We start from the raw sequence: 25,754 nt of genomic DNA, 5'->3' as shown, positions 1-25,754 counted from the left end.
TTTTGTTGAAGTGGAAAAACAGCGAACAGCTGGTCTGAAGTACATGCTCAGGTCAATCAGGAGAAAAAAGATCAGGTGGTTTGCTTTTGCTGTTTTTGCAGCTATAGCTGCACAGCTGAAGCAAGAGATGTGTGGGTACGAGACATAAGCACGTAGCGCATGCGTAAAATCAAGAAGATGCATGAATTCTGATTTAATGGTTCACATTTATGTTGCATGTCCATGGATCAGATACGAAAGGGACTCAAATCTGATTAAAAAAAAAAATCTGATTTGGCATGTTCACACAGCAATGAAAAAATCTGATCTGAGCTACATTAAGCAAAGCAAAGTCAGATTTCAGTAAAACAGCCTAAAAGGCTAAAGAATCCTTATAGAATCATTTAAAAAAGGTCTATCTCTCAAAAGGTTTATTTCTGAGGACACACATAAGCTGTGAAGATTACAGAGCTGATTTTGTGGTCTTTCCTCAAACAAAAAAATTTGACATGTAATAGTACTGGAAAGTAACCGCAACTAACCACTGAAGGATCCAAATTTTAACCTTTGATTTGTCATGTGTCATCACAGATTTAATTTCCATTTTTAAAAGAATAGACAATACAATACACAATAAAGTAAACTACAACACCATCATAACATGCATCCCTCCTGTCCGTATATCCTACACAGCAAAACAAATCTATTCAAGTGTTTTGAGTCCAGTAACAGCCTGAAAACTCTACTGGCCTACTGGCCTTGCTGGTGGATCAGAAGACACACTCCAGTGCTCCCATTAGGAACAAAATATGCAGCAGCATGTCTGGCATGCTGAACGTTTGTTTTTGAGCTGCTGGCTTTTTTTTTACCAGCAGTGCCAAGCCAATTTGTAACTTCATCCGTGAAGCTCCAGAAGAGGAAACTAGTAATTAAGGCCCACCACAGTCCGAAGAACCAACTCCACCATTTTCCAAACCACTACAAAGGACGGCACACAGTACTAGAGCAACATTGGGCTGACACAGGCAATTTTAGCGCAATGTGCAGCTCTCAACCGCAGGAAAGATCCATCTGCCGTCATGGCTAACTGCAGAATATAACTTTATTTGCTTTCCATTAGTAAAATGGCATATGCACCACTGTCAGGTGGACTGAATCTTCTGGTTTGTAGGCAACATCATGGACTTCAAGAGCTGCACTTAAAGCATTTCTGAACTACTTTTGTGTTCCAAGTGTGGCCTGCAGGCCTGTGAGGACACCTGATCTGGCCTTCCAGAGAGCTGCCCTAACCCTAACCCCTCCCCCAGTGAGAGAGAACAAGTAGAATTCAATATAAATGATGACGTATTCTACTATTATTATTATCTTCCATTTAAACATGTGCTAAAGCATTTTTAGTTAGGTCTTCTTCAAACCACAGTTATCAGCTTAAATCAAACCATGCAAAGGTTTTGACAACCATGTAATAAATTAGGGCTGCAGGATATTGGGAAAAAAAATTGTCAATCTGATACTTAGTTGTTCTGCAATATATATTGTACAGCTCTGGAAAAAATTGAGAGACCACTTCAGTTTCTGAATCAGTTTCTCTGATTTTGCTATTTATAGGTACATGTTTGAGTAAAATGAACATTGCTGTTTTATTCTATAAACTACTGACAACATTTCTCCCAAATTCCAAATAAACATATTGTCGTTTAGAGCATTTATTTGCAGAAAATGAGAAATGGCTGAAACAACAAACAAATGCAGAGCTTTCAGACCTCAAATAATGCTAAGAAAGTTCATATTCATGTTCAAGTTTTAAGAGTTCAGAAATCAATATTTGTTGGAATAACCCTATTTTTTAATCACAGTTTTCATGCATCTTGGCATGTTCTCCTCCACCAGTCTTACACACTGCTTTTGGATAACTTTATGCCACTCCTGGTGCAACAATTCAAGCAGTTCAGTTTGGTTTGATGGCTGTGATCGTCCATCTTTCTCTTGATTAGCCTATATTCCAGAGGTTTTCAATTTGGTAAAATCAAAGCAACTCATCATTTTTAAGTGGTCTCTTTTTTTTTTTCAGAGCTGTATATACACATACATACATGTACTGTGCAGGCCTGTTCTAAACTCAGCATTTAACTCTCACACAAGGCATCTGTTAATACAAAACAAGCAGGTGGGCACCTAAGACCTATTATTGATTTCTCATAAGGCTATTAACCATCACTATTCATTTTTAACCATATGGCCTGGTGTATATTTAAAAGTGGATAAGGCAGGGTTGGTTGATCCTGTCTCGTTAGGAAAGGTCATGAGGTGGCATTACAAAATGATAAATAAAACATGCGTCCCCTCCTTTCCGTGAGCTCATCAGCCACCCTGCCACCTGGAAGACCAAGCTCCCATATGTTGAGCAGCGTGTCAACAACCTCAGAGCAGCTCCTGTAGACCAACCAGCCTGCTACTCTAGCCCAGACTACTGACACACACTGCTCGGGGCTAATGTGGGTGGGAGGGTTTACTTACAAAGGTCTCCTCACACACTTTGTCTATTTAAGCTGGTGCGTGAGTGTGTGTATGCATGTATGTGTGTATGATTGTCCTAAAACGGCACCACTGACCTTTTACTAAGTTCACAATGGAAAATGGATAGAAAATACACAAGAATTTACACAAGCTGTACACCTGTGAACCCACACAGAAAAGAAATATACAGTACCAGTTAAAGGTTTGGACACACCTTCTCATTCAATGTTTTTTTTGTTTTCTTCCTACATTGTATATTATTTCTGAAGTCCTCCAGAATGTGAAGGAACACATGAGGAATCACGTAGTAAACACAAAAGTGTTAAACAAACCATAATACTCTGTGAAGAATTCAGGTGGCTCATATCTGGAGATGATGGAACTTGTCCTGTGTAACAAAGGTAACCCCTGGTCTTTCTTTCTTGGGGCAGTCCTGATGAGTGCCAGTTTCATCATAATGTTTTTGATGGTCTTTATGGGTCTTTACACATTGTGGAAGGTTTGGAGTGTCATGTCAACTGAGAATTTTACAGCACTTCATACTTAGCTCTGATGACAGCTTTTATGTAGATGTGGATTTCATTTTCCAGCAGGACTTGGCACACTGCCAAAAGTACCAGTTGGTCTTATATATTATTGTAAATTTTTGAGAGGCTTATTTTTTTTCCAGCAGGACTTGGCACAATTCCCACACTGCTAAAAGTACCAATCGGTCATAATATTGTCATTTTCTACATTTTGAGTTACTGAACTACTGAAATAAAATAACTTTTCAATGATATTCTAATTGTTTTAGGAGGCACTACTAGTTATTTAGGTTTTATGAGGCCCTGTTTGGGGGCCATGCTTAAATAAAACAAGAAGAACGAGCAACTCACACATTATTTATCTCTATTAATATTCATTCTTTTCCATATGTAAACATATCTTCAATACAGCAGAGGTGACCCTAAATATATGGCAACTTTTATGGAGATGCAGATTTCATTTTCCAGCAGGACTTGGCACACACTGCCTACACTGCCAAAAGTACCAGCTGGTCTTATATAACATTGTAATTTTTGAGAGAGTTATTATTATTTTTTTTTTTTTACATTTTGAACTGAATAACTGAAATAAAGTAACTTTTCAATGATATTTTTTTTTTTAGATGCACTAGTAGTTATACAAGTAAGTCATAAACAAAACAAGCAGAGGAGCCCCTCACACCCATTATTTATTTATCTATTATTCATTAATATTCATTATTTTCCATATGGAAACATATCTTCAACAAAGCATAAACATTTGACAGTATTTGGAGTAGTTTTAGTTTATTTGTTTTATTAGTTTAAGCAGTAAAAATCAGATTTCAGCTACTTTCACCTTTCCTCACCAGCAGCTACAGTTCATAACAATCAGTGTGAGGAAGAGTCCAGTGAATTACACACGTGTATCTCATTTAGAACACAATTAAACCATATACAAACAAATTAAACTGCCAATAAAGTCCACAATGTCTCTTAGAGTCTATTTAACCAGCACTGTGTTCAAACTCGAGCCAGTAATTAAACTCACTCAGCACTACGGACGCGTTTTCACTACAGGAGAAATATGGAGCAGAAACACCTCCGTGAAACTTCCACACAGCCCCGCGGTCCCCCTCTCTCTCTCACCCCACACTAGCGCTCAGACACACCGCCGCGACTCTTACCTTGGCTCGGCCATTTCCTCACATTGTCTGTAAAACAGTCGAAATGAAGAGAAGTTAAGTCGGTTAAGTTTCAGGACTCTGTTTCAGCGGTAAAGCTTCGCCCGCAGTGAGGAGGAGGAGGAGGAGGACTCCGGACTGAGCGTGTGTCCCGGCCCGAGCAGCCAGTGAGTGAGCGGGGTTTCCCCCCGCCCCTCTCTGAACCTGGAAGCTCCGGGCTGGAGCCGCTGCTGCTGCTGCTGGGCGGTTGGTAATCGGATCTGTGGCCGACAGGGGCGCGCTCTGATCGGCTTGGAATTCCGCCGCGCCGCCGCTGACTGGATCTCGGTGGAGTGGCAGCGACATCTGCTGGCGGACAGACGCAACCGCAGGTCGTAGTCTGTCTGGGCTAATGCTTTTGTTTATTTATTATCCTTTATTGATTTTTTTTCAAGATGAAATTTACATTAAAACGTTTACTTTTTAACTTATATTTCAACACAATATCTAAATAGATAATATACACATTTTTTAACTTTACTATTACTTACAAACAATATCAACATTTTAAAAAGGCCAATTTGTCTGCTTTTTGCTGATAATTGTCCAAAATTATTTTTCTTTTAAGTTCAACCAAACACTTCCACTTGTAATACTTAGATTTTCTATGCCAATTTTGGTCAGTGTAACATTTATTAAATACATTTTCTGACCGTTATAGGCTAAATGCAAAAATAGAAAATTTGATGTAAAAGCTCATTATTTATTTCATTTTTCAATAAAGTGCAGTGACAGGAAATACGTTTATATCCATTTTTTCAATTTTAGTTTTTTCATCTCTGTCCCTCACAATCTGAATTTTAGGAAAATGAAATAAATAATATTTTCTTTATATTCTGATTTTTAATTTTTGCATTTTGTAAGTTGGATTATAATGGACAAATTTGAAAATCAACTTTGAGATTCAACTTTTCATTTTCTTAAAATTCTGTTTGTGAAAGGTCGAAACGAAAAACTAGATGATTGAAAAAAATGGATAAAAACACATTTCTTCTTCAGTATACTGAATGGGAAAAAAAATATTAAGTTTTATATATAATATAGCTTAGGAAATTAAAATGCTAAACGCTACACTGACCCAATTTTACATCTTGTTTTCCATAGTATACATTTAACCATACAAATAATTAACCAGATCGTTTTCCTTGGAGATACAGAGAGGCTTTCTTAAAAAAAAAAAAAAAAAAAAACTATTTTTATTGCCATTAGATTATAGGTGATTGTTATTTTATCATTAATTTAATTTAATTTATCCCATACTTCCTTTGATCTATAACACTCAAACAAAAAAAATTATCCAAAGTTTCTAATAGGGCAATTACAATTTGTTATAGGGCATATAGGGCTATTTATTTTATAGTTCCATTTTATAAGATTTCTTACAGGAATTCTTTCATTTGCATTTAGCCATGGTATGGTTAATTAATGGTTTTGTACTGAATTATATATATATTAGGGGTATCAGAATTAGATAAATAAGATAGATAAATAACCTAGATTAGCTAACGTAAACTAGAACCTTTTCTTGGTTTTATGAGGAAATAATAATACACTGGGATAATGAGAAGCTCGAAATATTCATTAATTAGCTCATTTACCCACTGATTTCTTTCGTTGGATTGCACTTTTAACCAAGTTCTGGTTGTTAAACACCTAGTTACCTAATTACCTACAAAAGTGACTTAATAAAAAAGAGCATTAACATTGAACAAGCAGTTACAGCTCCCTTATCAGCAGCTCTAGCTCTGTAAACTGGACTCTCTCCAGAAGCACAGTCTGAAATGACCAAGAACACTACCCAAGATAAAAACAGTATTTGTGGAATGTCACTTGCTGTTTTGTAGTAAATAATAACCTTACAGGTGACTGATTTGATCCTCTTGTCCAGACAAATCTGAAGTATGTAGAAATACCCTTCTAAACATGGTAACTGCTGATAAATAGACCTAAGACCAGCTTCTGTTGGTACTCGCTGAATTGATTTGGTCTAAACCGGCTTGTAATAGTGGAAAACTTTAGAGAAGCTATAGTGATAGAGTGACATTTTCTAAAAAATGTTAAAAATGGAGAGTTGAAAATGGCTTACCGGTATTTATTTTTCAAAATGTGCTAAATTTATACTTTTTAAAAAATACCCTGTATTTAATTCTAAGCAGCCTACATTTCACACTCTAAAATGTATATTTGAAATATTGTCAGTATACCAAATATATTTTAGCATACCAAATACATTTATTCTGAAATATATGGAGAAATATTAAAACAGCTATGCAGCATCTCTTAAAGTGGACTTCGGACTTGATATTTCACAGTGGAGCTGAACTGAATTGTGGAAACTTCACACTAGACCTCAAGCAGCTTGGACTGTGTGTCTCTCCACTCTTCTTCCAGACTCTGATCCCTTGATTTCCAAATGAAATGTGAACTTTACTGATGATCAATGATGGTTTGGAGAGTCGTGTCATCTGCTGGTGTTGATCCACTGTGTTACATTTAGTCTAAAGTCAGTGAAGTGTTTTCCCACAACATTTTACAGCACTTCATGCTTCCCTCTGCTTATTTATAACATTTATGGAGATGCAGATTTCATTTTCCTGCAGGACTTGGCACACAGCCCACACTGTCAAGAATACCAATTGTTCTTATGTAATATTTGAATCTTCTGAAATACTGATTTTCGGGTTTTCATTGGCTGTAAGCCATAATCATCAACAATTGAAAAGAAATAAACGCTTAAAATAGATCACTCTGTGTGTTATTTTAAAATGATTTAATGTAGCTATTATTTTCTTTGTCATGTTAGTCCCTGTATTTATAAATGCTCGGCTACATTGAAAATGAGGGTTGCCCCCAATGTACTTCCGAGTCAAAATAAAGGTTGATCGATTGATTAATTGAATAAATGAAGATCAATTACAAGACTCAACTTTGGGCATTCAACACTTTATTCACAAACTAATGAGCGCTATCAAATGTTGACGGGTTAACCGAAACAAAAATATAGGTCTGATAAATCTCTAAAACTGTACAAGGCATTGTTCTGTTAAAACCTGTCTGTTATCATTTTTAAAATCATCGTTCCACAAAAGCAGCCCCTTCCAAAGTGCAGAGGGAGAACTTGCCTTTCAGTTGGACTTCCATAGAGCAACAAGGGACTGTTTCATGAAGTAACAAATAACAACACAATCCGGTGCAAACAATAAAGGCCGGGGCTGGGGAGGAACAGGGGACAGTGGAGACATAACGGAGCACTTCTGACATATGTATGAAATATGTATCAATCCCTTGGAGGTACAATGTAATGTAATATAATGTAATGTTTGGTGTCTTCAATATGGCTCCATATGTCCAATCAAGTGCACTACATAGGGTAAGAGTGCGTTCAGTGCACTAAATAGGGTAGAAACATATTTAAACACATTTTACACCCTATACAGTGCACCGGTCTTCAATTATGGAGGCACATCCGAGTTACAATCTACTAAAAGGCAAAAGTAATCAAGAGTCAGCACTTCTGAAATATTTCACAAATGACTAAACCTGGACTGCAAAAAAATAATAAATCATTCATGATCAATGTGTGCTGCTCTCAAATCTATAGATAGCTAAAACAAACCTTTACACTCAGGTCAGGGGAGACTAAAGCAACAGTGATCCAAACCCAAAGCTCCACTCGTAGCATGACGGTCAATTTAGCCTCACCTGTCGGGTGTCATAGAAAATATACCTTTTTAAACATTTACAGTATATTAATTGCAAACATACATTCAAATACATACTGCCGTTTTATATATTTGCTCAGACTTTAGTAGCACCATGTATAGCACAAATGAATATCTAAGAATTCAGAGTTAAGAAACAATGACATGATAATCACATCAAACTTTTATCGTTATGTTGTCAAAACACATCAACATCATCGTTTCGTCAGTAGATAATATCAATTATCGCTGGATTCTAGAAATGGGACACCCGCTGAAGTACATCCTGCTGCAACGTGTTTAATGGAGTGGTCGGGTTATAATCCAATAACATCAATAACTGTGTTCATCTTTGAGAATTCTGTAGGAAGAAATTGCTCAAGGTGCAGGGCTTTTAGGAATGTACACAGATACACTGATGATCACATCCAGACTTTTAAACTTTAGGACTTTTAAAAAACGCTGCAGCAACACTTTAAAACCAATCGCACTAGAAAAAAAAAAAAATGTGCTTGGAAATAAACATATATATGGCACGCTCTCATACGCATACATATTAAGTTCATATACTTGTTTTACAGACTTTTCTTTAAAAAAAAAATTGACGTGAATGAAAGAGAAAACAGCTAATTTGGGCCTCTGAAATGAGTTCAAATCTTGGGACGAGGCTCGGGACGAGACTTTTAAGGCTGTTGCACACCGGTTGCATAAAAAAAACATAAAAAAAAACTTTTTAATGATGGTATGCACACTGGTGTTTTCACCACATGTTGCCCAACATGCACAGCAGCACTCAGAAACTCCAAGTGCTGTGGATTTACTTAGTGCAACATTAGTTCACAAATTAAAACCAGCTCTAATTTAAAACAAAAATGAATAAAATCATAAAATTCATTTTAAAATCATTATATTTTCAATACAAATCAAACAGTTAATTTTCTCCAAACCTTTATGTTTTGTTATGTTTGTCTAGTTTTTAAATCTATTTTCAAACCTGCAGAATTTGGGTTGATTCCTGTTACTGGAATTATCTGGAATTATTAAGTGGAGCAGAGAGTGAACAGGAAGCTTCTCCAAGTTTCCTATAGGAGAATTTTAAAGCCCTCAAATTTTCTGAATGTATACGTGTTAAATTACTGCAGAAAAAAGGGTTTGTATCATCTACACCTGTAGCCTGTATGTGGGACAAGGCATTTTAAGGGGTTAAACATATGGCCAATGGTTGAATATCAAACATGTTTTCATTTTTTGCAGGTTTATAGCAGGTTTATAGCATCAATGTAAATTTGTCTTGCTTTTCAAAGTAAAAGCAATTACAAAATTGCAAATAAAAAATACTTATTGACTACAGAACATTATTAATATCCTAGCAGACATACTAACAACTTATTTACATTATCCTTTTCATTTATTCAGTTGAACACTCAAAGTGCTGTTTTTGCTGTTTTCATTTGAATACTTTCAGTTGCCAAAAATGTGTTGTATCCCTAATCTAAACTCCATGTAATGTTATCAGCTTGTTTTAACATATTCAATCTAAACCAATGATCTGTTATAGTCATCACGCTTTCATTTCAGCGCTTCATTGTGAGGCACGACACTGTATAGCCGGTGTGCAACAGCTTTAACCTGACCTTAAGACCAACCTATAAGCCCTATCATGGCCTTAAGTTTGTTAAATCAAAGTGTACAGTAGATGATTTCCTGTGGTTCAGTATTTATGACCAAGACTCTACAGTACTGTAATCTGTAGCTGTGCAGGGGAGATGTAGAAGCAGCCATTAAAACACTTAGAGAAGAACTCGAAATCAAAACATGAAAAGTACTGTACATACAGCCACAAATCAAATCATAAAGACAAACTAAAACATGTCAAGTTTATTTCTTTCACTCCTGTTTTACCTTTGTAATCATTATAATCATCATCATCATCATCATAATCATCTCTCCAACAATCCCCACCAAGACAAAGAAAAAAAAGACGAGTCTTCCGAAAGTTAAATGATAAAATGTGCTCTGTTCGAAGCCTAGCCGATCTCGGAAATAAAGGATGCGCTTTTCCAGATTGAGGGTTTGGTTTAAAAGGAGGTGTAGCAAATAGACTGACTGGAAATAATAAAGATAAAAAGCCTGGAGGCTTCGGCTCTGAAGACTTGATACCACTGGAAGAGGCGGAGCGAGAGAACGAGAGGTAGGACAGAGAGAAAGAGAGGCTGGTTTGCAGGGTTGGAGCTAAAACTTCCTGTACGCTCCATCCTGGGAAAACCGGGAGTCTTTGTTTTTTTCATTTTTTTTTCCTGAACTTTACGTTTTGTTCAGGGAGGCATGAGGAAAAAAATAAAAACGATTGCAGATCTGAAAGGAGAGTCACACAGGAACGTCCTGTAAAAAGTTGCTGCAGTCACAGTGGGCGGAACCAAGTCTCCTTCGGCCTGTCCTTCGCTTGATAAACTCCTCTTCTTCGTCCTCTTTCTCCTCCTCCTCCTCCTTTTCCTCGCTGTCTCTCTCCTCCCCCTCTCTCCGCCCACTTTCCAGCAGCTCCGGTAGGATATTCCATTCGGCACCACCAGCATCCTGCTGTTGCAGGACAGAGGAAAGGGGCTGTGGCAAAGAAGAAGAAGAAGAAGAAGAAGAGGACAAGGAGGAGGAGGAGGAGGAGGAAGATGAGGATGAGGAAGAGGCTGAGGAAGAGGGGCGTGTCTCCTGTTTCAGCCCCAGGGCGTCTCTCAAGACCTCAGCTCCAGCCTTCCTCAGCAGAAATGCCGGAGTGGCCAGAGTGGTCAGGTAGGCCACCGAAGCTGAGCGGCTGCCGGAGGACACGAGGGCGTGGCCTCCTCCTCCTACACCACCTCCTCTTACTCCTCCTACTCCTTCCCCTGCTCCGTCCTCCAGGTCCAGGTCCCATGGTTGATGGGCATCAGCCAGGTGGGCAAACATGCGGTCCACGGAGCGTCGGAAGTGGGCCCAATCCTCCAGGCTCAGGGTGAAGTTGAGGTTGAGATCGTAGGCGTGCTCGTCAAGTCTGTACAACGGTTCAAGTTCGGACCAGTTTGTCGCCCATGGAAGTGGGCGGGTGCTTTCTGGGTCGGCCTCCGCTTGGATATTATCCCTCCCATCCTTCCCAAATCTGCCCTCTGGAGGAAATACATCATACACACACGCACAAACACACATACACACACATACACATTCACTTTTTCTGTTTTTTACATTTAAAACAGAAAGCTTTTCAATCCACAGGGTGATGCATACTGTACATCATATCATGGGTTCTATGGGAATGGATGGATGACTTGCAGCACTTTCAGTGATGAGAGAAATAGTAAAAAAAAAACAAGCACACGATCAGAGACTTGTGAAAAAATGGTGGAAAGAAATCGTGTACATGCTCCAAGCAGTCCCCTAAAGAACCAGACACAGAGCTTAACACAAGAGGTAGCTAATGTTCTCGATGGGGAAGCAGAGGAATGAATGATGAAGGAGGAACTAGAACTGCGTGACAGAAGAGCAGCCGCCCTGGTGCAAGAGACTCCATGCAGACGGACGAAAAAAAAAAAAGAAGAAAGAAAAACATCTTCAGAACAAGCAGAGTGTCATGCAGGCCTAATAAAACGTAGAATGTAATCAAAAAAAGAGGAAGGAAACAAAATGGAGAGAAAGAGAGAAAGAAAAGAGAAAGAAAGAGAGAGAGAGAGAGAGAAAAAAAAGAGATGGGTTAGATTGGGTGGTGGCTTGGTGGTACTCTATCCCAAGGAACGTGAAGCAGAACTGTCCAAACTCACAGCGATTTGGAGGCAGGCTTCCTCATTTTGGGCCATTTGCGACGCTGAAACTGCCTAATGCCACAAGCAACGATAAGACAGACCGTTACCCCGCCTCTCAGACTCAAGCAAGTGATCAGAGACAGCCAATCACAAGGCTCATGAGCTTTAACATGTATCAATCAGCAGGCAGAGAGAGGGCACATGCAAGAGGTAACATAGAAAGAGGAGGAGGAGATAGGGAGAGAGAAAGAAAGAGAGAGAGATAGAGCACAGGACAATGCCCTCTATAGCAGTAGTTCTGAGACTGATCCTCAAGAACCCCTGACAGTCCAGAATTTTGCCCGATTTCTATGTATTGCAAGCAGGAGTAGAGGCAAAATCAAGATTGCTTGAGGGTTCCTAGTGAGCAATTTGAGAACCTCTGCTCTATGGAGATTACCAAATGAAGGAGAAGACAATCTAGACCTAGAACATTAAGCAAAAGCCAACAAAGTTCCTTTAATTCCAATAAAAAAAATGGAAGGAACTATTTCAAACTTTAATACAGAGCTTAAGTAAAGTGCATTGTAAACTGATTGGACCTACTCTAAAAACACCTGCTCATTCCTTGTTAAAAAGAGCTTCTCATGCTTTTATTAGAGAGACGTCTACTAGATTTTGGAGCATTACTGAGAGGAGGGCAGCAAACGTTGTTGTTCTTTACGGTATCAAATCAGGCTTGATTTAAACAGACTCATTCATTGTTCTACTTGACTCTTCAATCTCAATCTTGATTCAGGTTCACACATGCCTGACGTGGCTCTGCAAATCCAGACTGGATTAAAATTAAGTGTTTTTTAGAAGAAAGCGAGAAAATATGATGAAAATGTACTTGAATTATGGATTTTCGCAGGCCTGAAACTGAGGTTCACAGAATGCTCTCTGCTTGATTTCTGGAGTTCCCAGCAATTAGTTCAATGGAGTTGAAAAAAGTCAAATTTTTAACTTGCATGTCTAAAAAACAAACACAGTGCCTGTCTTAACGTGGAAGATGATTTGCGACTGTTCCTGAGCCCTACTAAGCCATGCAGGGAACAATTTTCTGGAGCTTGAAAGGGGGTTGCACAGTTAAAAAGGTTAAGAACCCCTGCATTATGGCATCATTTAAAGCACCTTTATTTTTAGGTGTGTATAACATGATGCCACCAGTGCTGAAAGGTTGAGAGCTTGCAACGTGACTTTTTACGAAGCACACAGCTGTTACATCAGCTAACAGACGCCATATGTTGGACATCAATGCTCTCACAGTAATGGTGAAGCGATATCAATCCTAAGAACCAAAAAGGCCTAGGTCAATTATACTCGTACTCACTCTGGCTATGGACTTATTAAACATTATATGCTTAAAAAACAGATTTTTATATATGTTAACATATTTGTAGCTGTATACAAATACATATTATACTTCTCTAATGCCAATTTAGGCAATAAAGTCCCAATTTCTTTGTTCTACAGTTTTTGAAAAAGTACAAAAGTTCACATCTATGGCCATCTGTGACTGTGAACAGATCAATAAGAACTGAACTGACCCTCACACAGTTTGCAAATACCTTAAAATCTGATTTCCTCCCATGGTGATCTAAATATTCAAAAATGCTGACCAGCTTCCAAAGACAACTGGCCTTCGATCAACAGTGAAAGACAATCTCCTGAAGTCTTCTCCTTCATTTTATTGTTGGCATGTGTCTGCAGTCTGATTAGAAACCGTGTTCAGCAGTGTTGGATTTATCACAGCATTAATTTGCATTCATTATGTTCTCCCATATGCAAGGACACTGTCGATTGAATGGATTAGTACATTTCTGTGTCTATAGAAAACTATAAACTCTGCTAGATTAGTGCCACACTACTCCACTGAAATCGTGTTAAATTCAGTTAGCAAAGATACCTGTATTCATCATAGCTGCTTCTCTCTTTACCTCCTGAAGAAGAGACAATATCGTTAGTTAGAGAGTGTCAACAAAGTGAGGATATATTCACGTACACACTCCTTAAAAAAAAAAAAAAAACAGAGCAAACTGCTGAACTAACTGGAATATTTACATCACTGTTATTCAGGGTTCGGGAAGGGAGACTATTTATTCATTTATTTAAATTCCAGTCAATATAATATGTTTATTTTAAGGTGGTATTTTTGAGGACAAAGAGAAGACAAAAATAAAACTAGGATAACAATTAACAATTGTTATAGCAATGCTTAGGGTGTAAAACAGAAAAGTGATTGTCTAATTAATCATTAGAAAAATCTGCGCATTATAAAAATCTGTGTGTTAAATGTATGTTTTTGCTTTAATAATGCATCATTTATTCAATAAAAAGCAACAACGTGACTGTTTTGACTGGAAATTAAATAAATAAAAAGGTAGTAAATAAGTAAAAAAGTATATATTTTAAAGTACCATTCCTATTTCTAAGCTGATGGTTACTTGCTAAAATTATTTAAATGTCAACAGCAAAACCATGTCTTCATATCCAAAGTGAGCAAAAAGAGAACAGAAAGGGGAATGGGGAGTCCCCTATGTTTTAAGCAGGCAGCAAATAAAATTAAAGACATACTATATTCAGCAGTAAGTATTTCTTAACACACATTATGATGGAAATAAACAGCCACTTTGAGTCATGTCAGACCCAACATGTGGCAAAGAATCTAAACCCTTATTCCAGCAGCAAAGCAGCTCAGCTAGTTAAGATGAGAGGGTCTGTTTGCATGAACACAAGGAGGACAGAAAGCAAGGCAGGGCCAGGGTCGGGTGACGATGAAGTTGATGAAGATGTGGAACTGTGGCTATTCTCCGGTTCTTTCTCAGCCATGATGCTGAGGTTTGAAGTGTGTTGTGTGGTGTTTTGGAGCCAATATTTTACTGTATATGTGTTTAGTACCTAATGTGCCATTAGTGGGTAGTCTGTTTATGTGTTGGAAAGTATATGGTTGTGTTGGTTTACTGTATGCCTGAGAATGTGTGTATAATTCTTCAGAAAAATAAGTGTGTGTGTGTGTGTGTAACTCACCCAAGTCCATGTTGCGTGTGCGGGGGTTGCACTGTTTATGACCTTTGCATCCTCGCAGCTCCATGAGCTGAACGTGCAGATTGTTCAATACGTGTCGGTCCAGCGTGTTCACTGCATTTATCAGCTATAAAAACACAAACATTGGAAAGGTAATGAATCAGGTACTGTCACATTACAGCTGGAGCAGTATTAGTATTTGCCGCTAGCAATGCTAAGCGCTAGCTCTTTTGCCATTCAGAGGTGTGTATTATCAGCCTGTAGCCTGCTGCTAACATCCAACTAGCACTGCTGGAGCCATTCACAGGCGAGTAAATTGAACTGTAGCCTGTGTGTTTACAGTGTTAAAACAAGCTATGTTGGACGAACCACTAGCTAATAGACCTGCTGAATCTGAAAGAAAACATGTTATAATTCTTATAATGATGCATAAAGCACCTTACGCATGAAAATAGACCAGAAAATATATACATTCATTGAAACTTATAATCCAGTGTCTTATAGTGTGAAAAATACAGTACTGATGGTATACTGATATTTTCCTACACTCCAGTGGTAAACACCAAGATGTGTATTATTGATACATCTTTAAATACCAATAATATTTATTTCTTTTAATTTTTGAAGTTAATAATAAAAATATTATTTTTCTTAGTTTTTGCTATCTTGAATTGGTGTGTATACACTGGTGTGGTTGTTTTTAATATTTGCTGTGATGTGTGCTGTGTATACTGGGTGTTTTTAAATTACTTCACCTGACATTTTTTATCAATCTATCCTAATCATAGACTGTATATAAAGATGGACGCCGTGTCACCGTTCCCATACATTCAATGAAAATGAAGCCAAAATCTTCTGCCATTTTGGCGAGTCAGAGACCAGAGTCTGCGCAGTAGAGACCAGAGGAGGGAGAAAGGCTGTGGAGAGACCGCCTACTCATTTAAATAACCCCGCCCCTGAGGGCTGCCTCGCGGTCACAGACTGCAGAGCGGGGCGGAGTGGAGCTGACGGTCTGTTATTGGTCCCGCCCATAAGCAGCTCTTTTACCATAACCACACCTTTTTTGAATAGAGCCGAATAAAGTTTTAAAAACCGAATTCTGTGGGGATATAAAAATTTGACACTATAAGCAGAGGTTACACTAGCTGTTGCATTTAAATAATGGAGGTAGAATTACAGTATATTAGAAAAAAACGTGATTGAAAGTTGTCTGTTTTGCCATTGAAACCTATGGGGATGGGTGGAGTTACACAGCTTTCTGCAGCCGAACAGCAGGGGGCGCCCGACCTGTGGTGGCTTCACTTTTAAGAGACGATGCTCTGTCCAGCTATATACAGTCTATGATCCTAATGGAGAGAATACGCGAGTGTTGAGGGACTCTTATTTTAAAAAGCGGACTTTTTGCAAAAAGGGGAAAAAAGAGCGCGCATGCGGGGGGAGCATTGATTGGTGGCACAGGTGCGCGACGGGGCGGGATCTTCGGGAACGCAGCAAAACGGGAGCAGCGGGACCGCGTGGTGTGCACGCCGGCGGGGCGGGAGTGAAACGGCGCTGAAGGAGATTCTGGAGGAATTGCTGAAGCGCGTGCACGCGGTGACGTCAGCGGCAGCTCGAGGAGTCTTATGCCCCACCGGCGAGTTGCTGCAGACTCCAGGTAGTGGTTTAGATCACGACCCAGAATCGTGTGAGTATAAACAACTATTTTAGGTAGTGGTGTATATTTTAAGGAAATAGAAGTACTGGCTGTTTTTAGTCACATTGCTGCGTGAAGATTACTCCCTTTTCTAGTCTTTTCTCTAGTGAAAACTGGATGCCTACAAATAATGTGTTACTGTTCAGGTTTTCCTTTTTTATCTGTCTTAGGACTGCTTGGTGGAGACGGGCAAAGTTGTAACTGCATCGCCTGGCCATTACAAACGTTTCTGAGTTTGGGACACTGAACTGGACTTTCTCTTTAGTCTTTTATTGTTTTGATTCTCTCTTCCTTAATCTGCTGCTTTTACTAGCTGGCAAGATAATGTATTAATAAAAGGTTTCTTTTTTGTATTATACTGTCTCCTGTTGTGACTACTGGCAAATTCACACTATGTTCCCTCCCAATTTAACTTAGTTTTGTGTCGTGTGGTGGTTGTGTAGATTAGGTACCTTTTTTTTTTTTAGCTGTCTGCTAATCACTTTTTATTACATATGCTGGTGCCTCATGTGTTGTGATTGGGAGTATTTTACAAAACACACCGTTATAGCCACATGCAACCACTTACACCCCGCCAAATTAATACAAATATTTATACATTTTTATTCCAATGCACTATGATGGTCAGAAATGTGTACTATCTGGGTGGTCCGGAGGTCTGGTTTCAAAGCCTTTGTACTACATTATAATAACTCTGACTTTCTCCCCTTACAAGAAAATGAGGGAGAGCACTAACCTGATATGGATCTGTATTGAGGTCAAAGTACTCCAGGAAGCCTGTAGCGAACTCGCAGAAGAGGAAGTTGTGCGTCTCATTAATGGTCCTCATGCACCAGTAGGTGTTGTTGTTGGCGCTGGTGCACGCACAAAAGGGTCCCACTGGGATGACAGAACAAGAACGTCATGAATGAGGGGAAGAGGCGTCAACCTAAACATTCTTATTAAAACATTCTTATATTGTGTGTGTGTCTGTGGCTTACTGGTCCAGAAGGGGGCAGTCTGCCAGTGCTGATTATCATGCGTGAAGCAGGTAAGACCAGGCATGCTGCAAGTGTCGTTGTTTTTGAGACGCTTCAGCAGTTTCCTGATCTTCTTCCTGCGCTTCTGCTCCATCAGCAGCCAAGCCTTCTTATCCTTCTCCTGCCCTTTCCTGCAGAAATGAAGAATATAGTCAACCAAGTTACATTCAGACAGAAGCAGTGTTCCATCCAAAGCCTCTGCATCTTCTTGTGCAAAGCCATGGCAGACAGACACTTGGAACCTTTTGTCTGGCATTCAGCCAAAAGACCTTGCAAGAGTGGTTGGTTTTGTTTCAGCTTGGTGTTCGGCTATATGCCGTTTCCTTGATATTTGCCTGATATTTGATATACAGCCTTTAAAGTGGGGACAATGGTATATTAATGGTCAAATAAAGCCTTATGAAGCTTTGAAGGATCATTTCTCAAGGCTTAGACACAAACCCCCACTGCTGGCCAAAACCCTTATTTTAACTGTTTGTGATATGAATAATCACTACCAACAAAATAAATAAAAACACCTTCATTAATTCATTAATTCATTCATCAGATCTGTTTGTGATTTAAACTTGTCAATATGATTAAATGAGTATAATAAGACATGAGATATTAAGTAATACGGTTGGGAAAAATATACTTCATACATTCCTAGGCTGCCTCTATACACACATTTTTTTCATATAACTGTATAACTGAAGGTAACTGGGTGTGATTTGTTTTTCTGAGCTGGATGTCACCACAATGAACTGGCCAAGAATAGGCTGTAAAAACTGTCAGGGATGTGAAGCCACTGCTGCTTTAAAATATTACCTTTTTTCTCAAAACACATTTTAAAAATATTTTTTTAATAAAGAGTAATGACATTTTTTATTCAAATTGCAGCTGTTTGGGCACTTTCCATTCAGAAGTACTGTAAACTTGCTAGAACTTGTAGAGCAGTAGAAAATAGTACTTTTTCTTTTGTCAAACTGTTCAAACATTATGTATCATTATTTATTTTTGCCAGTGTGAGACAGAAGAGCGATTTGTGCAACTTAAGAAATTACAGAATAATTGTATTTCCAAACTATATTTAAGATTTTTAAGATAATTATCTTTAAATGAAACAGATTCATGGCATTTAACCACACCTAACATTCACACCTGCCACCAAAATGTGATTTTCTGACAATGCTACAGTATTGCATTGAAAACTGTCATTTTGAATGCAGGAACAGAGATGATGTTTCTATAATAAGATCAGATTTTAAGCTGTTTTGCACATATTGCTTGTGCTGCTGTGTGCTTGTCGGCACACACTCAACTTGTGAGACATGGAGTGGAGGGGGGACAGGTAACTATCTAAACATGTGCTTTATGAAATCATTTGGTATATGGTGTATTGATTTTTTTTTGTCTTACAGGATCCTTTGCCTTTTCTTATCACAGTTTCTTTGGGAAACTGCTAATGGACTTGGGGGTAAGAGAATGAACCATACTTAAATTATAACTAGAATACTCTGGTGTTGGTAACCTAAAAGTATACATTCTTTATGTTCTACCTAGTCTGGCAAAACAGGCCTGCTTCCTACTGGCAAAGTGGTGGTGATAAGGATGCTGGAGATCAAGCTCTTGCTCTTATCCAGCAAGAACTCAGGAACACTGGACGTGGACCTGCAGCATATGCTTTGGCTCAGCCTCCAAGTACTTCTAGTAGTGGAGACTCTGTAGCAAATGCTCCTGCATTCATAAGGCAGTACACAATTTCCTGGGATCAAGATGCCCTAAACCAATCCCATTCTCAGGGTGGCTACACAGCTCAACTTGCAGGGCCCTCTAATGTGGTTTCAAGTAGAGTTGCTTTTCTCACCCAGAGCAGCACAAACCAGAACCAGCTTCTAACTAGACCTGTGTCTCCATCCCAGGGTTCAACTAGCCAGTATCATTCCTCACAGCAAAGCCAAACTCGACCCTCAACCAGTTTGTCCTCATCCCTGAGTTCAGGTTGTGACTTTACCACAACCTCTCAGCAAGCTAGTTCTGGATTTCAGTCCGCAGTAGGCACAACAGGTTCAGTTAACCAGCCTCTTCCCTCACAGCAGAGTAGCATGCAATTTGCTTTTCCAAGTCTAGGCACATCTGCACTGCAGGACCTTCCCTCTCGCTATGTCCCTGGAACCCAGGCCCAGCTCTCAAGTCCTATGCCCTCATCCCTGAGTTCAGCAAGTGGTGCCACAACCCCTCAGCAAGCTAGTTCTGGTGTTCTATCAGCAGTAGTTAGACCAGGTTCAGCTAGTCAATCTGTTGCCCCACAGCAAAGTGGCTTGCAAGCTCCTCTTCCAAGTCTAGGCACTTCTGCACTTCTTCTCTCTCGGTTTGTCCCTGGAACCCAGGCCCAGCCCTCAAGTCCTGTGCCCTCCTCCCTGAGTTCAAGTGGTGCTGTCACAACCTCCCAGCAAGCTAGTTCTGGTTTTCAGTCAGCAGCGAGTACACAGCCCTCTAGTCCTCAGACACCATCTGGAACTTCCTCATTCAAGCCTTTAACAGGGTTGTATGCTTCCCCTCAAATGTTATCCCAGCCTGGGAATGCCCAATATAACCCTGTTTCTACATCCCTGGGTTCAGCTAGCCAGTCTACTACCTCACAGCAGAGCAGCTTGCAGTCTGCTGTTTTTACAAGTCTAGGAAGTTCCCCTCTGCCTCAGGGCTTTCCATCTCGCTCGGTCTCTGGAACCCAGGCTCAACCCCCAAATGACTTTGCCACAACATCTCAGCAAACTACTTCTGGTTTTCAAACAACAGTAGTTAGACCAGGTTCACCTAGTCAATCTGCTGCCCCACAGCAAAGTGGCTTGCAAGCTCCTCTTCCAAGTCTAGGCACCTCTGCACTGCAAGACCCTCCCTCTCGCTTTGTCCCTGGAACCCTGGCCCAGCCCTCAAGTCCTGTGCCTTCATTCCTGAGTTCAGCAAGTGCTGTTGCCACAATTTCTCAGCAAGCTGTATCTAGTTTTCAGTCAGCAGTAGGTACACAAGGTACACAGTCCTCTAGCATCTCTCTTGGCTCACATGGTTCAAGCCTTCAGGCATTATCTGGGGCATCCTCAGCAAAGCCTGTGTTCTCACAGGGTTTAGTAGGGTCTTATGCTTCCCCTCAAACACCATCCCAGCCTGGCACTGTCCTACTCAAGCCTGTGTCCTCAGCCCTGGGTTCAGCAAGTGGTGCCACAACCCCTCAGCAACCTAGTTCCGATGTTCAGTTAGCAGTAGGCACAACAGGTTCAGCTAGCCAGTCTGCTGTCTTGCAATCTGCTTTTCCACCTCTCGCTTTGTCCCTGAAGCCCAGGCCCAACCCTCAAGTCCTGTGCCCTCCTCCCTGAGTTCAAGTGGTGCTGCCACAACCTCCCAGCAAGCTAGTTCTGGTTTTCAGTCAGCAGCAGGTACACAGGCCTCTAGTCCTCAGACACCATCTGAGACCTTATTCAAACCAGTTTTACCCCCACAGAGTTTAACCGGGTTGTACACTTCCCCTCAAATGTCACAACCTCTCAGCAAACTAGCTCTGGTTTTCAGTCAGCAGCAGGTACACAACCCACTAGCTCCTATTTCATATCACAGGGTCAGAGAACTCAGATTCCATCTGGGGAATCCTCAAACAAGCCTACATTCCCCTCACAGGGTTTAGCAGGGTATACTTCATCTCAAACACCAGGTTCAGCCAGCCTGCCTAGTGCTTCACAGCAGACCAGCTTGCAAGCTGCTTTTCCAAGCCTAGGAAGTTCACTTTCATTTCCATCTGTCTCTGGAACCCAGGCTCAACCCCCAATTGGCGTAGGCACAACCTCTCAGCAAGCTAGTGCTAGTTTTCGGGCAGCAGGTGCACAAGATACACAGCTCTCTAGCTTGTATTCCTCTTCCCAGGGCCAGGTTGTGGCATCTTCAGACGGGCCTGTGCTCCCATCACAGGGTTTAGTAAGTGGATATATTGCAGGACCTGTTCAGTGGTATAGGGTAGATCCTTTTGGCAAGAGGACTTTGCTTCCATTTCAAGGTTCAGTTAGCCAGGCAGCCTCAAGCAACTATGCTTCCACATCTCAAAGCCAAAGCAGCCCAAAATCTTCCTAGGTTCCACTGGCTATAGCATTGCTCCAGAACCTGACAGGATCCTGTTCAGAATCCTGAACCTTTCTACAAACCTGCTGTCTGAATCCTTAAACCAGTTCAGCTACATACTAATTATCAAATGCTAATTGTTTTGGTTGGCTATGCTTTTACTAAATGGTGATCCTAAATGTCTTGAATGGTTAATGACTCTGTGGAACTTGAAAATAAATTAAGCATTGTTTTTCTATGTGGTTTCTGCCTCAGTTCAATTAATTGTTAGCATTTATGCTATGCTAGTTGGAGTAGTGTATTGTGACCCTGGTAGGGGCTTAATTGGATGTTTGTGTTCAGTAGGTTTCTACTGACACTTGGGTTAAATAGTTAAGTGTTAGTGTTATGCTTCATCTAAGAACAACTTTAAAGGTACTGCTTCAACAACCATCTTGATGATTTACCATGCAGTAAGCTTGGACTTAGACAAAAGCTGAGTATGATTGGTCAAGGGTCTTGCACATTGCCCACAGTATGCTAAACTGCTATCTGCTCTGCTGGATGCTGGTCAGTTTTTGTTGTGTTGTGCTGAGTGTCACTTGCTGATCAGGGGCAGGATTTTCTAAAACTTCACCTTTGTGACCAGTGTTTAGGAGTTTTAAGCAGTGTTGGGAGTTACTAACGCAATTACTTTTTTTCAGTAACGAGTAATCTAACTAATTACTATGGCTGTAACTATAACGCCGTTACCATTTCCGACACCCCGTTACTGCACGTTACTTAAGCTGCTCTATGAACTTTTTTTTTTTTTTTTACTTCGCTTTGCCCTGGTTAACCCCTCCTCTGTCCAGTGAACTTGAGCTTCTGGCTGCTGTGCCTGTGGGTTGGCGTGGTGAAGTGAGGCACAATTGTGACGATTTGCTGCTCTAATCAATTCAGTGATTGCCGTGGACATCCCAAGTTACGAATTAAGGACGTTAAGCTCTTTTTAGCTGCTCCGGTTTTTGTGGTGCTGCTGCTTTCTCTTTTAGAGCTTAGATTCTCTGCCCGAACCCGACCTGACCCGAGGACCGAGGGCTCCTATTTTTATTTTATATAAAGCTCTGGTGTGATAATTACAATGTTGCTAAGTAACCAATTATTATTGTTCACTAAAGCGAACGAATAGCGAAAACTGAAAGTGAAAAACATTTGTGTTAACTGAATCTAAAAATGGTAATTAAAAGGAAAAAAACATAACTATCTCGAATGGTATTTTGTGATTGTAAAACTAACTAAAACGAACTGAAATTACTGATAGAATACCCTCATTTTCGTGTTTAATTTCTTTATAAGCGCTGTTGTACAGCGGAGTTGTACAGCGGGCGGTGTTGTGCCGAGCGCGCGGCACCTCGTGGTCCGTTAGTTCTTGTGTAAAGCGCTCGCGCTAGCCGCAAAATACGACAGAAAACACTGAGAAACTGCAGAATTATGAATGGGATTACAATATGAGCGCCAGGAACATTTACCTGTGAGTAGCTCATACCAGAACACGCAAATCTCTCTCTCTCTCTCTCTCTCACGTTTCTTAGATTGATCTCTCTGATGAGATGTGTAAAAACTAGCAAGCCCACCCTAAAAACTTACTGAACAGAAAAAATAAAAACAAAATCAAATTAAACTATAATAAAAATGAAAAATGTAATCACGTAGCTCTGGGCGCACGTGAACGCCTCCGCGTTTGACTTGCAGCATTGTGTGTAGCTGTTCTTAAAAATCATTTAAATTAAATTATAGTTCTATGCTTCTATGTTACAGTGTAAATTAACATAATTCTGATCATATTTCGCTCATTCAATCAGCCCCGAAAACAGACAGTTTATGGGACGGATCGGGTCGGGCTCATAATGACAGTTTATGGTTCGGGTCGGGTCGGATTTTTTGGGCCCGATCTAAGCTCTATTCTCTTTTGGTGAAGCTGTTATTTTAATACCATTTTAACGGTCACTAGATTGTTGTATTTGTCCATTATGTTGTTTTTTAATATATATACATATTTCCTTTGAGTGTGGCTTGGTTTGTTTAATTTCATCCCCAGACGCGTTTTTCCGATTTTTCCGTTTTTTTTCAGTATTAGAAGTTTTAGTAATTTTCTTTGGTTGTGTGGAGAATTTCATTTTATTTTTTTTTAAATTCGTTAGATTATATTTTTGTCAACATTTTGGGTTTATTTTCGTTTATTTTTCTAATAATAATAGTAAATGCATAATTGATTTCCTTTTTTTTTGACGGAGCGAATAATAAAAAGTAACGATATAGTTACTTTTACTGGTAACTAATTACTTTTATAGTGGAGTAACTCCGTTAGTAACTCAGTTACTTTTTTGGAGAAGTAACGAGTAACTATAACTAATGACTTTTTCAAAGTAACGTGCCCAACACTGGTTTTAAGTCAGTATAGCCTTTGTAGACCTGTATCTGTTTTTCAACACCATAATAAAGCTCTGACTCTGGTCTTCCTCCTGATATCTGAGTGTAGGGAAGTGGTGTACAGCTCATAGTTATCACTAATTTTTATTAGTTGCTTGTCCGTTTTTATTGGTGGTTGGACTACAGTTTCCACATGCACTGGACAAGCATCTTTAATCTTAAAACTTAAATTTTGAGCAACAAGTCCCTTAATTCTTACTGCTCTCTGGGCACATGCTCATACCACTGTTTTCAATATGTGTCAGTAACAACAGTGGGCAACAGTTTGAATCAGTTCTGCAGTTTTATCCCAACCTTGTTTTAGTAAACATTGTAAAACTAAAAAAGCATGCAAACAAACCATTCCCATTCTCACCTGAATGGGTGGACGCTGCCTGCTTTATATTTTCTAAGTTTACTCTTGAACTTGGATTTGTACCTGAAATGGAGAACAAGAGAAAAATAAATAATTATAAATGTCCCACCAAAACCACCCAAAAAATGTTTTAATACTGTCATTTAAAAGCCCACTAGCAAAACCATGGCCTTTCCCCCTTTTTTGTGTAAAAAGTGAATGACCTATTTTCTGTTTGAGAGGGGAAGCTTCACCTGCCAAACTTAGTTAAAAATTAATCAATTTTTAATTAAAGTATTTTTAATTAAAGTAGTATTTAGTCACTGTCACTCACAAAGAAATATTTCCAAAATGGAGACTTCACAAAAAAGGGTCCTTACATTTATTGGATGTCAATATATATTTCTACTGGATCATTACTTCAGAATTTTTTATACATGCCAGTTTAACATTTTTTAAAACAAGAATCAAATATACATTTAAAGTTAAATTATAAAAAAATAAATATATAGGGGCAAAGCTAGCTCAAAAATTAGAACATCAATCTAACTATTATCATAGTATAGCATGTAAAAAGAAATGTTTGTTTAACTGAACTGAATATGAATCAATCAGAATAATCAAAGAATCATGATTGACAGCTGTCACTCTTACATATATTTGTTGCAGTCACACTCCTCAGGCCGCACCCTCTTCAGGTGACCTCTGACCTCTCTCAGATTCTTAATCTTCGTCTGTAGTGTTTCGATCTGGAGAGTGAGGATACAGGTGTAATTATGAAAACACAGATATGTTCTGTGATGTACAGTGTATATATATATATATATATATGTATATGTATATATATAGTATAGTATAGTATAGTATAGTATAGTACAGTATAGTATAGTAGATGAGCTGGAGCTTCACAGCATGAAGGAAAAGCTGCAACTATTCTCTGCATACAGTGTGTTGCGTACCTCATGATCGATGTGAAGCTTATGGTCCTTCCATGCCTGCAGTGACTTATAGAGTCCAACATCACACTTAACCGTGTCGTTGGCCAAGATGGCACACCTGAAGAAATAGAAATTAGAGTCTCTTTAGCAGGGATTTACTCTATTTTAAAAAAAGTCAGGAAAAAACTGTTATGTGATGAATAGACCAGTAGAAATGATCCAAGGTAAAATATGTTTTTAATCTAAGTTTAAAGTAAGCGTTTTGGAGATACAAGTATTATTTTTCCTCAACAGGTTCAAGTTAAAGTTTAGGTCTGTTTACACAGCAAGTAAACGTGGCCCAAAATGTGGCAAAAAACACAATGAATCTGACATTATTTCATTCCGATCTGGGTCACTTCAATATGTAGAATTGAAATCCAATTTGCTGCAATGTGACTCTGACCTTCCAGATCGGAATTCATGTGATTTTGACATTTGACATTTGATATTCGTAGA

General features: G+C 39.4%; 2 protein-coding genes and 1 long non-coding RNA gene across 7 annotated transcripts in view; 1 reads left to right on the top strand and 2 right to left on the bottom strand.

Moving 5' to 3' along the window:
* Positions 1-4,430, bottom strand: part of arhgap46b (Rho GTPase activating protein 46b) — a 126,198-nt gene extending 121,768 nt beyond the window's left edge. The window contains exon 1 of the mRNA XM_007250754.4: positions 4,190-4,430. Within this exon, the coding sequence (XP_007250816.3) occupies positions 4,190-4,203 (14 nt within the window). The 5' untranslated portion in view covers positions 4,204-4,430. The remainder of the gene's footprint in view (positions 1-4,189) is intronic.
* A 2,722-nt stretch (positions 4,431-7,152) lies between these two features.
* The window catches only part of sulf2b (sulfatase 2b), a 345,428-nt gene continuing 326,826 nt past the window's right edge, over positions 7,153-25,754 (bottom strand). For 2 of the 5 annotated variants that reach the window (XM_049486337.1, XM_022677321.2), the window contains 7 exons: positions 25,278-25,374; positions 24,973-25,067; positions 24,340-24,402; positions 17,409-17,578; positions 17,165-17,307; positions 14,739-14,862; positions 7,153-11,060 (listed from right to left, as the gene is read on the bottom strand). In XM_049486337.1, the coding sequence (XP_049342294.1) occupies positions 10,294-11,060; positions 14,739-14,862; positions 17,165-17,307; positions 17,409-17,578; positions 24,340-24,402; positions 24,973-25,067; positions 25,278-25,374 (1,459 nt within the window). In that variant the 3' untranslated portion in view covers positions 7,153-10,293. The other 3 variants (XM_049486338.1, XM_049486339.1, XM_049486340.1) reach the window with 3 other exon arrangements.
* Positions 16,139-16,784, top strand: LOC111194105 (uncharacterized). Its single transcript, XR_002650909.2, has 2 exons — positions 16,139-16,419; positions 16,599-16,784. It is a non-coding gene; the product is annotated as an uncharacterized LOC111194105 (long non-coding RNA).

Source organism: Astyanax mexicanus, chromosome 13 (assembly GCF_023375975.1).
Source record: "Astyanax mexicanus isolate ESR-SI-001 chromosome 13, AstMex3_surface, whole genome shotgun sequence".
Lineage (NCBI taxonomy): Eukaryota > Metazoa > Chordata > Actinopteri > Characiformes > Acestrorhamphidae > Astyanax > Astyanax mexicanus.
The sequence above is the reverse complement of the archived record's forward strand: the minus strand, read 5'-3'. Positions and strand labels throughout refer to the sequence as shown.